Source organism: Copidosoma floridanum, unplaced genomic scaffold (assembly GCF_036245765.1).
Source record: "Copidosoma floridanum isolate Cflo_tuat_1 unplaced genomic scaffold, Cflo_Japanese_pri ptg000013l, whole genome shotgun sequence".
Taxonomy (NCBI): Eukaryota; Metazoa; Arthropoda; class Insecta; order Hymenoptera; family Encyrtidae; genus Copidosoma; species Copidosoma floridanum.
The window spans coordinates 24,476,602-24,488,392 of NW_028321890.1; the positions used below are offsets into that span (position 1 = coordinate 24,476,602).

The 11,791-nt window shown below is 42.5% G+C and overlaps 1 protein-coding gene across 1 annotated transcript; it reads right to left on the bottom strand.

Annotated features, from left to right (window-relative positions):
- Window positions 1-856: 856 nt before the first annotated feature.
- Window positions 857-8,271, bottom strand: cysu (peroxidase homolog). Its single transcript, XM_014363564.2, has 15 exons — window positions 8,033-8,271; window positions 6,996-7,075; window positions 6,708-6,801; window positions 6,444-6,635; window positions 4,587-4,783; window positions 3,425-3,677; window positions 3,195-3,340; window positions 2,882-3,123; window positions 2,664-2,796; window positions 2,434-2,561; window positions 1,982-2,091; window positions 1,648-1,740; window positions 1,349-1,518; window positions 1,148-1,256; window positions 857-1,020 (listed from the first exon to the last, which is right to left on the bottom strand). Exons 1-15 carry the CDS (start codon window positions 8,269-8,271, stop codon window positions 885-887), a joined length of 2,322 nt encoding a protein of 773 aa, XP_014219050.2. The 3' UTR covers window positions 857-884.
- Between the last annotated feature and the right edge of the window lie 3,520 nt (window positions 8,272-11,791).

The window sequence follows — 11,791 nt, forward strand, 5'->3', positions numbered from 1 at the left end:
CGGAAATTATCATGCATAGGATTTTGGAGGTCTATAACTAAAAGAACAAAAATTAATGGTTGTTATTCTTTGTATTTTTATTTATTGTTGTTTATTTATTTTTTTTTTTTTTTTACTACAAAGACATTTTAATTGTGTGTTTTTGTTTTTGTAATGTTTTAATTACAAAAATACAAAAAATTATTTACAAGTTGCATCGGAAAAACCATATAAAATGTATAAATTACAAAGCTATTAAATGTACAAGAGTAGATTAACTATGACAGTGACACGTTTTATTATGATAAGTACTTTCAAACCCCATCAAACTGTCAAAATATAATTACTTTTTTTTCATTTTTTTATATATATAAGAAAAAAGACTTAAACTTAAATAGAAACTATTCTTCATTCACGTATTCAATTTAAGAACGTCAAATATTTTTTTTGTATTAATTTTCTTATAGTAAAATTTATCGAGTATTATTATTTAAAGATAATTTTTCGTACTTGTTAGTTTTTTGTTATTCACTCTGAAAACATGCCGAAAATTTTTAAACATATGTGTAAAAAAATATTTATAATTATGCCGCAAACTAATCAAAACTGCAAATGTTAAAAAAATATGAAACACACATACAAATCGACATGTCCAAGTTGCAATGTTTCTCTTGAAATTATTGCGAGAAACTATCATTTCATCATTACATTTCACTATAGTCTTATGTGCTGTTGGCACAATTGTCGTAACGTACAATAAATGCTTTAATCTTCAGCGATAATCAAATCATAAAGAATTCAAAAAAAAAATTTTTTTTCCAAGTTACTGGTCTGCATCGCGGAAACATTGACTCGATAGAAAAAAAAACTTTCGTCATGTAATATTACAGCTAATATGTTTAATTTCATTTCACGAATTGACCATACTGCCCCACAAAGTCGTTCACGTATTGTTGCGCGTAAGCCGCCTCGGGAAACTCCGCCCATTTACTGAAATCTATTCTCGGGAGGATCCCAGCTTTACATGGCACTCGTGGATTGCTGTAATCAGATTGACACATTAGACGCGCTCCAATGCACACCCAACCAATATACAGCAATATTTTTCCTTTCACGAAAATAGATGTTTTTGGACGCGTGTTAAGAAAAACAAAAAAGCTGTACTCACACTTCGTAATCGGGCAAAACCATGGGATATAGCTGCAACGAGTCGATCAAATCGGTGTTGTCGCAGATGATTCTGGCCAATCTGGCTTTTTTCAACTCTCGCAATTGTTCTGCAACGAAAACAACATTTTCGGGGGATAAGTATTGGCAAAAAGCAGAGAAGAAAAACCCATCCGTACGATTCTACGCTGTAAAAACTAACCAGGAGTGAACGACGACGGCTGGTTGGGAAGTTCGTACCAGAATCGATCGCCTCGCCTGGAATTGCTAAACTGGGTGGCGATGATGCAGGCAAAGGTTGGCCCGAGCATGCTGTCCGGCAAGGGTCTCTCGGAAACTCCGCCCGACCACAGATCCACGTCAGCTGGGTGTCTGCAATTTAATTGTCATCACGTATAGCACAAGTACGACGGGCAAATTAAACAATTTTCAGGTAAGAGAGAAAAAAAGAGGAGATTGGAAAACCTGATGAAAAAAAGGTAGTAGAAATGTTCCACTCACTCAAAAATAGTGGAGTACCGGCGCACAGTTTCGTTGGGCATGGAGCCCAAGAGCTCCTCGAAGGTGTCGGCCCAGGGTAGTCCGCAAAATTTCCTGAAATGGACAAAACAGAGATCGCACATATGCACGTATATTATATACACGTAGACACGAAAACACCGCGTAAAAAGAAGAGAAAGAGAGGGTCGGTGGGCAAAAAAGAGCATGCAATATCGTGTATCCACAAAACGGTCCGTGGAAGGCCGGAGGAAAATGTCGAAACGCGTCGAGCGTCGGCATGGACGTGGAAAGTCGCGTAGCGGGCGTCGACGACTCGGCCTCGGCCCAAACGAACCTGAATTCCATGTATCCGGGAATGCCGAACTCGCGGCCCCGCTGCATATTGAACGAGACCAGATCCATACCGAACTTGGCGCCCACTTTCTTGAAAAGGTGATTGGTCACCTGCGGGCCCAAATCAGACCGAATTTAATTGTGTGTTGTTGTTGTTGTTGTTGTTGTTACCTATAAGCTCGGCTGCTCTCGCGTGTATACGCGCACACTTTGCCGAGTTTGATCCAATCAAAGTAATTTTTTCTCATTGATGCCAATATGTACATGGATGTGCATTGAACTGATAACCAATCAAACTTACGCATCATCTGTTGAGCAACCCCAAGTACGAGTGATAAAAACTTTACAGGAACAAGATCAGCAGAGCGTGCCCGTGCAGTGCACTCGTATAAGCGTATATACGTATAATTTCGCAATAGAGCAGGAGAGGGGTGGGAGAGCGGATCGGTTTACCTCTTGCGTGATCGAGTCGTCCATAGCTTGGGCAACTTGGTTCATCAGGCCCATGAAGTACTCGTCGAACACACCGGCTCTGTACAAGTCGAACGGCCGCCTGATCAGGTCGGACAATCGCTTCGCAGCTGAAACGAGAGCAAGACAATCGGTTGTGTTTTCATCACCGTGGAGTTTTATGGACGAAAAAAAAAAAAAAAACCATTAATTTGTCGTTCACTGAGTTATACCGATAAACTTGTGAGCTTTGCTCCAGCGCTCGATGGCCGTCGGCAGCAGCGAGTGGCCGAACCTGAAGGCCGCCGACGCGAAGGCGTCTATCACCCCGGGGTTCACGTTCGAGTCGTAGCCATCCCAGTAGCCCTGAACCCCAAACACGTATATTTTCGTACACGCATGTATACCAATGATAAAAAAAGGGGGGGCAGGGGAGGAGGGGACCACTCACTTCCTTCTCCAAAACGAGGCCAAACTTCTCCATGGTGCTCTTGCCGAGGAGCATGGGTAGGAACTCGTTGTAGGTGACGTGCTGGATCTCGGCGATGACGATGCGCCTGGCCTCCTGGAAGAGCGTCTCGTCGTCCCAGTGGGGATTGACCTCAGCGAGGCCCTTGGCGACCCTGTTGTGCTCCCGCGCCATCAGGGTGTGCATGCACGTGAGCACCAGCTGCTCGTTCACTCTGATCTCACCTTTGAACGAATTTTCATGGGGAAGGTGTACGGTTGAGGGTAGTTGATGTATGAGATGATTGGATGCTCACCAGCCTCGAAACAGTACATGGAGCGGTTGGGCCGGGTGCAGCCCTCGTCGGGTATGTCGAGCTTCAGGGGGAGCAGGTCCTTCAGGCCGTACTCCTCGAACACGGGATTCATGCGCAGCAGCCCGGCGTAACCGGTTCGCAGTTTGCTGATATTCACGAGAGACAAATTGGGGGTTTTGAGAAATCGCTGTACATGTATACAATCAGATGGAGGGGAAAAAGCAGCAGACCTGGCAAACTCGTCGCTGATCCCGTAGATGGTGTTGCCGTCGAGGACGCCGGTGAGGAGGTTGAAGGGCACGCGGCTACCGAGACGGCAGCCCGGCCTGACCGCGGGGAAGGCGCGCACAAAGTCCATGCAGCGCACTTTGAAGAGTCGGTAGAAGTAGTCGTCTTCGGGGATGAGGATCTCGTTGCAGTAGGGGTTCTTGTGCTCCGGGGGACGGTTGCAGCACTCTTCCGGGTCGTTGCGATTCATTGGGTCTGTGGTGGAGTGATTTGGACAGTCATTTTTTTTTTTTTTTTTTTTTTTTTTTTTTCAAACGGGGGTGCAACTCGATGATTTATTTTCCCCCTTTTGAACAAAGTCTTTACTTGAACTTTCCAAAAAGTACTTTCATCTCCCAAAATCTCATTAAAGCCTGTCGTATTGTAGTCCGTAAAAATAGATTGGTACACCAGTCCATCGCGAGAACAACGTCGAGTGAAAGTGAGCGGTATACACGAGTTTTATGTAGTCCAAAGGATGAACAACATCGGTGTTAAAAAATAAAGTGTATCGGTATGGAGCGCGTGACGATGTACTGTCGCAACTTTGACTCCTATATACACATTACATTATACCTGCAGATACGTACGTATACTGTACATGATATCCCCGGCAAGCAAAGAGAAACGAGTCATTACTTTGATGAATTTCGCGATCGCGCAAACGTATATGGAAAACCCGAGACGAGTCCCTCTTTGTTCGTATGTACGTGCATGTGTCTTGTTTATTTTCTCGTACTTTTTTTTTTTTTTTTTTTTTTTTTGTTTTTTTGTGTAGCAGTGTAAAAGCACACGCGAATTCGTTGCCCAATGGTACATGGATGCAGCTAGTCGAATGAGCGGCTTTTTGAGCAATGTCATTGTCGTCTCGTCACGCTGGGAACACGAAAGGGCACATTATTACATTACATATTAGTATATAATGGATCGTCAGGCGTCGAGTGCTAAGAATACTCTAGACGTTGCGAAAAACTTCACGTTGGTGCGCTCAGTTGCTGCATCTTTTGTTTTGCTACCTCTATAATATACCCACGTATTGTGCTCGTAAACCAATTAATCTGCAGTTTTTAGATCACGCGTACATGTAAGACTAAAAAAAAACGAAAAAAGATGTTCCACGCTTACCAAGAGGTGTCGCGGTCAGCGTGTAATCGTGATCCATGAACTGGCCCCAGGCGATCACCATGATCGTGCCCGCGTGGTCGTGGAAGCCTTCGTCAGGATGTATGGTGCGCGAGACGACGCGCGAGAGCGGCAAGTCTCGGCCGGTCACGCTTACCCTCGGTGCGTTCATGCCGTCCGAGAAGCGGGGAGTCATCAACCTACACCCCCGCGAGATTTGGGATATTATTATGATTATTTTCAACAATGTAACTATGTACCCAATAAGTATAGATTTTTGTTATGCAACACTTTTGGCACATCGGTTGCACTTGTTTCTCGTATTTTCCTGCCTAAAGTACATGTAACATAAAGTGATGCTTACTATTCCAATGGCCTTGCGAAACTACATGTTCAAGTTTCTCTTGGAGACTACAGTGTGACTGATTATCAAACATTGATCGAGACCAAAGAAAAAAAAAAAAAAAAACCACCCAGACAATTTGTATCCATTAAATTTCCTCCCGTACGACAAATTAATTTTTGACGAGGCGCGCGAACGCGACATGAAATACTGTATGTACTTTATGTAAGTAGGTAGACAAGCAAATAGAGTAATCATCGAACGAGCAACCGTAAGCCGATCCAAACGTCACTCAAACATATTCGTGTGAAAAGTGAAACGACAGCGACGGGCATACATCAGCGCGGCATGTATAAAATAACCCAATCGACGATGAAAGTGAGAACTTTGCGTGCAACCTTGGAATTTCGGGTATTTGGGTTGCGTGTAAATTATAAAAAAAAAAAAAAAAACAATAGAGAGAGAGAGAGAGAGAGAGAGCAAAAGTGTTTTACCAAAGTTGTACCGATACACCTGTAGGCGTGGGTGAGAACCCTAGTGGTCATCGTCGCCGCAAGGAGAACCAAAGCAGAGATAATAGATTGATGGTGGGGCGCGCCACTAGAGATCAGAGCGGATTACCCATAGTTCGCCACGAAAGAGCCGCCCGAAGGTCTAACTAGAGGAAAATGATAATACGTGCATCGGAGAAAGTTATGCGTAATCGATACCTGGTGGATTACATGCACGCGCATACGCGCAGCTTCCCAGGGAGGGGCTGCTTCTGCGTAATGGGCTAAAGCAGCCTGAGAACGAAAAGTTCGGACAGGCACGTGTGCCGCACCGATTCGAGAGTACAGTGCATAATGTACAGTTGTTCTGTTGTCCCTTTTCTTTGAGCTGACGCAACGAGTTCTTCGAGTTTCGCGTCTTGATATTTGCAAACGCCGGCAGCTGGTTTCGGGGGGGTGTAGTTTTCTTTTTTTTTTTTTTTTTTTTTTTTTTCCACTCTGTCGCAACTCGGCGGATTTTTTGCTTTTTGGCACGATTTTTGTTGGCGCTGTATTGTGTTGCTGTCCAAAACTTTCTCAACCGGCTCGAGTGTGTGTTATATACGTGGGGGATTTTCGATTAGACTTGCCCAACGGAATATGATACCGTCACTTCACGCGTAACAAGTGCGGGTTAACTTGATACGTTTTCGGAAAAAAAGGCGCCACATGGTAAAAATTGGACAGCAAGCCAAGTGTACTTTCTAAAGTGCGTTCGGATGGAAAAAAAGAATTTTCATAATTTAACGGCGCCAATCGTAACGCCTGCAGTATAGAGACAGAATTGAACTGATTTCATGAATCACGCGCGCCATTTGCTTACAATTCAATGTCCATAAAATCTTTCGAAGCCATATACATGCAAAGACTTGAAGTTTAAATCATGTTGGTCGAAGACATCAGTATAACGTTAACCGGCAAAGGTGCGCAACAGCCCCAGCAACGTTGAGATGAGCCCACGCGACGCGAAACATACTATACACCCACCTGACAAAGGGCGACATGCTCGCGCCCCAGTTTGGATTTTCCAAGTTGGTGCAGAGGCCGTCGAAGCGCCGGTACTTGCCGGGCCGGCACTCGACGTTGCTCATGAAAGCCGGGCACACGTCGCGCACGAGCGTCTTCGAGGTGTCGAGCAGCGGCAAGCTCTTCTCCACCTGCTCCACCGTCAAACCGTACCTGGAACAATCCCCGTCATCACCTCGTCTCTCGGCCTGCAAAATCTTGGATCTTCCGATGCCCAATACTCACGTATGCGCGAGGGTCGTGGAAATGTCGAGGAGCAGCTCGCCGACGCTGGCGAGGTACTCGGGCTTCCATTGCTCGTTTTTTGGCTTGGTCACGTCTGCGCGGGTGAAACGAAAACGAAAAAAAAGGGAGAAAATTCAAACGCGTGCATTTTGATGAGGGGGGGATGCGTACCGCGGTTAGATTCGTGGGAGAAGAAAGTCAGAGACCATACGGAGAGGTATGTGTGGGATGTGGACGGGGAGGGAGATAATTGATGGGACGCGTGGATCAGAAGCAAATGATACTTACGGACTCGCTTGGAGGCTTCGACGAAAGCTCGATTGACGGCGTCGTAGGTGATGCAAGTCTGGCCGCCGACGCTCGTTGGGCTGCTCGTGCGGGAAAAACGAACGATTATTCATTTTTCGGCCCGATAATCGCAATTGTTTACAGTTGACCCCCTTTCGAAGCGCGTACGCAGCGTTTTTCTTGCGTTCTTTTTTTTTTTTTTTTTTTTTTTATCGAACCGTAAAAAGTGTAAGTACACGACTCGCAAAAAATACCTCAAACTTCAAAAAGAAAAGGATAAAACGGTACAGGGGGATAAAGCTTTGCAGAACAGCGACTGCGCTTTTTACATAACTCGTACGCATACGTGTGTATACCGTTGCACGTATAATGGCGTCGTAATTTTAATTTTTTTTTTGTTTCCTTTCGTTGTTTTCTTTGCAATTTTTAATACCTTAATAAGCCCAAGATCAAGTAAACACGCGTAATTTAGTCGTTGGCCTACATTTTCAGCGAACGGAGGTACTATACTTTCGACGGATGTATAATATGGCTCGAGCACGATTTCAGCCTCCACCAATCGTTCGTATATGATTTATCGCAGGCGTTATCGACGCAACGCTGAAATCCATTTAACAATTCTCCCTTCGGCCGCCCATTCACGGAGGGTATATTATTTTATCAACACTTTTTCGCAATCTATACATACACGTATATCCACACGCGAGGCTCTCATTTAACGATGACCTGATATAGGCGGTGAATCACATCCTTGTTTGTACAATAGGACGGAGCCGAAAAAATGCCCAACAAATAAGTACAACAGAAGCCGTGGTAGCATAGGACGGAGCCGAAAAAATGCCCAACAAATAAGTACAACAGAAGCCGTGGTAGCAACGAACTCCCGTGCCCTTGTGGTTAACGTACGCGTACACACACGAGACTCCGGTAAGTACACAAATGTAACAGCAACGGAGAAAACGCGAGATAGCGTGGACACACATAGAAATAAATTGTGGAAAACTGGTAAATTTAATGGACGAAGAGGGTGTACGTACTAGGCACCGCCGCGGAGGAGATTGTAGGCGTAGTCGTAGAGGCTGCTCCGTCCAGCTCCGTCGAGGATCAGAGCGCACTCCTCGCTCCCCACAGCGGCACCGGCGTTGGCGAGGTTGTTGTAGATGCCGATCGGCTCCAGCTGGATGGCATGGCTGCTGGGACAGCTCAGGAGCGACAAGAGGAGCGCGAGCGAACCCAAGGTGCTCGAGCTTCTGTGAAACACGTGCGATTTGTACATTTACACGGGTGTGTTAATGTATTTTTATACGCCGAAAACAGGTGATAATTACAGGTGAGATGGGGTAGCGATTTATAGGGGATTGTCGATGGATGGCTATCTTTCTTTCGGGTTTCGCGTTGGATCATTCATGGGACTCTGTTGTTTTGATAATAATAATGGTGTTTTTTCGAGCTCTCCTTCATCGTGAAATCTTGAATAATAAAAGTAGGACGTTAATTACGCATTAGTGCGTTAATTATTTAATATGAACATTATTGGGTACGTTAAATCTTGGCAAGCGTTTACAATATATTAACAGATTAATTAATTTCATCAAAAGAAGTGATTTTTTGAGTTTATATGCAATATACCTACAACCATTGTTATCTGTAAAACATTCATGTTTTCACGATCATTTAACGACTCTGAACATGATCGTAGTTTCTTACTGTTCACTCAATGAATATTCTATTGTATAGAAAATTATAAGCATGAAATTTTTATTATCTCATTGCTCATTTATTACATATTATTACTACCCTTCCAATGTCTAATTGTGGAATAAAAAAATGGTAAAGAATAGCTTTCGTAATTTGTAATTTAAAAAAGTCTCAGTTTATTCACAAAAAAAAAAAATTACATTACATACAAAAGTGGTATGCAATTAAAAATTATTTTAATTATGATGATTTTCAATCATACATCACGTACGTAGTGAGTAATAACATGCAATGGTTATCCACTGCACTTGCCACTCTTTTAATTAATAATTTATTCCAACAAATCCTTCTTTTTATATCAATAGAAAGAAAGTATAGCGAAAGAACAATCAGCACACACATATTCGTAATAAAATAATAATTAGCTCGATTTATCTGAATGTAAGTAAATTTGCACATCGTAACTACTTAAAATTTCTTAGCCTACAAAAAACGTGTCCACAGTATTTTAATTAACGACACGATTTACCTCGAAAGCGTGTAAAATACACATACCTGTTTCAGCCATTAGATTCAACTTTTTAGTTGAACGATTTAAATTTGACAGCACGTGTAACGATACCTCGAATCGAGATCTCTTAAAAAGGTGTGAGAAAATAAATTGCTCTCCAGATACCTCGCCCAAAAGCAGCATTTATAACGAACGCTACTATTTCATCATAACAAGCATTCCAACCATTTCCGGGATAAAGATCGAAAGAAAAAAAAAAAAATCAAATTAAAATTCGTAAAAATAGCAGTTATTAATTACTCCAATAAAAATTGTATAAATTGAATCAAATCCATCAGGAAAGTAAGGGTTCCAAACGAGAGTCCCTCTGAAACATTGTGTACGTAAGAATAGATAACGAAACCTCATTGGGAAGTAAAATCCCGTAGATCCCGTATCCCCAACATAACGTAGGACAGTGGAGAGGACTCGATATTCTTCATCTCCTATGTAAAACAACGGGTAGGCTTGTTACGAATTTTTTTCTCAGTTGGGGTTGTTTAGGCCCCTTTTTTGTCCACCCTCGTGATAAACGCGAGACGCACTTGTTATTATCGATCTCGTAACAAAAAAAAATTCGAGCAAACATCAGAACTCGCGCGGTACAATAATCGTTCACGGGCGGATGAAGAAATTTCGTGTCGAAGGTAGGTCGAGGGCAGCTTACAATTGAATACACGTACGTCGGGGCTAGAGATTGTCCGCGCCGATACACACATACATGCGCCGACAAGCCCGTGGTCTGCTCGCACTTTCGTTACGTGTACAAACATACGTACACATAAATGTTCCGAGATACCCGTGACGTAACACTCACACGTGGGCAAGCCGCTCTCTTTTGGTTTTTTAGGCGTTTTTTTTTTTACAATTTTTTAAAATTTTTTTTAGGAGCACACGAGTGCAGGGGAGGAGCCGGCTGTTTTCGGGAGAAGGAGCACGGAAAAAAAATTGGCTCGGACACTTTCTCGGAGAGTATAGATCCGCGGGGCGTGTGCCGCTGGGATCTTATTGTCCTTTCACTTTCTCGCGCGTGTAGGTATATAGGCTACTTATGTGCGTGCGTGCGTGCGTGCGAAGCGGATGAGGGAAGCAGACGACGAAAAAAGTGCCCGAGAAGGTCGAGAGAAAGAGCCGAGGGAGAGAAAGGAGATCGCGAGGGGCTCCGGGCAAGGATATCGTAGTCGCGAGGGATTACGTGTGGATGGAACTGTTAAGTGGGTCCATGGGAGATAATAGATCGGCGTACAGGGGATTTTGTTTCTTGAGGAGAGGGGGGAGTGGGAGTTCGTGGAGTGTTGTTGGTTGAAAAATAAAAATTAGCTCGTGGATAATGGATTCATGCGATATTGTGGGATTAGGGAGCACGGGGAGTTCACTTGATTGTTCCTCTGGTCTTACCACGTCGGACTCATTCTACTTATTATCGCATACGGGGGACCCTTGTTAGCTATACTATACATTATACCATTTTTTTTGTTCTCTTTTACATTTTTCTCTGATGTCTTACTCTCGCAATCTTTGATATGTATACTAGGTCTGATTATTTTTCAAGTTACCATGGGTAAAAATGGCTGGTGTGTAATTACATTTTCCAAGAGATCGAGTGACTAGCAACTGATCATTTTCTCCGGAGACTTGTGATTTTTTTTTTTTTTTTTTCATGTAATACAATTAAGGAGTGAGTGTGCCGGTATACGTTTAATTATGTTAAGAGATGATTTTATTTTTAACAAAATATCATTAAAATTTCTCCTTAAAAATGTAACTAATTAGTGCACCTATTGTAGTAACAAAATAACAATAATTAAGGAACTAAATCTTATAAAACGAATCTATCGAAGTTCTCTGTTTATAAATTCACACGATATTATGAAAAATAAGCCTTTGGTTTGGAGGAATGCAACACCGCACAGTCAAGCGTAGTCCAATTATAAATAAGTATAAACAGTGTATTGTGGTGTATTTTTGCATTGCTGTATAAAAATATCAAAAACGTGATTGTATCGAAAAGTTCATGGGTAATTACGTACGAGTGTACATGCTTCTGGAAAGTATTACTTTCAGCGCAAAAATTTTAAAAGGAAGTGTAAAAAATCAAGTACGTAAAAATCTGGTTGTGTGACCGCGCCGTTACACTTATTTTTATGACGTAACGTAAATCAAGTACTTGAATTGGGACTCGTGCATTTTTATTTTTCAACTTTTAAGGTTACTGAAAGTAGAACAAATTCGACGGATCTCAAATAACTGTAAATTATTAAAGATAGCGTGTACTAATTGATTGTTTTAATTATAATAAAATTTAAGAATCACAATGCATCTGCGAATTTAATTATGCAAAAAAAAAATTTAGGAAAAAGAAATTCCAACTATTTTTACATAGATTGTGTACAATTTGGAGTCGTATATAAATTTCTCTCTGCGTACCATAAAAAGAAACGCGTTTTGCACCTCAGCGTTTCTCAACGCCGAATCTGCTACGAAACATGGAGTTGGAAAAAAATAGTACAACGCAAAAATAAATAAATCCAGCGCAAAGGTAACGGCG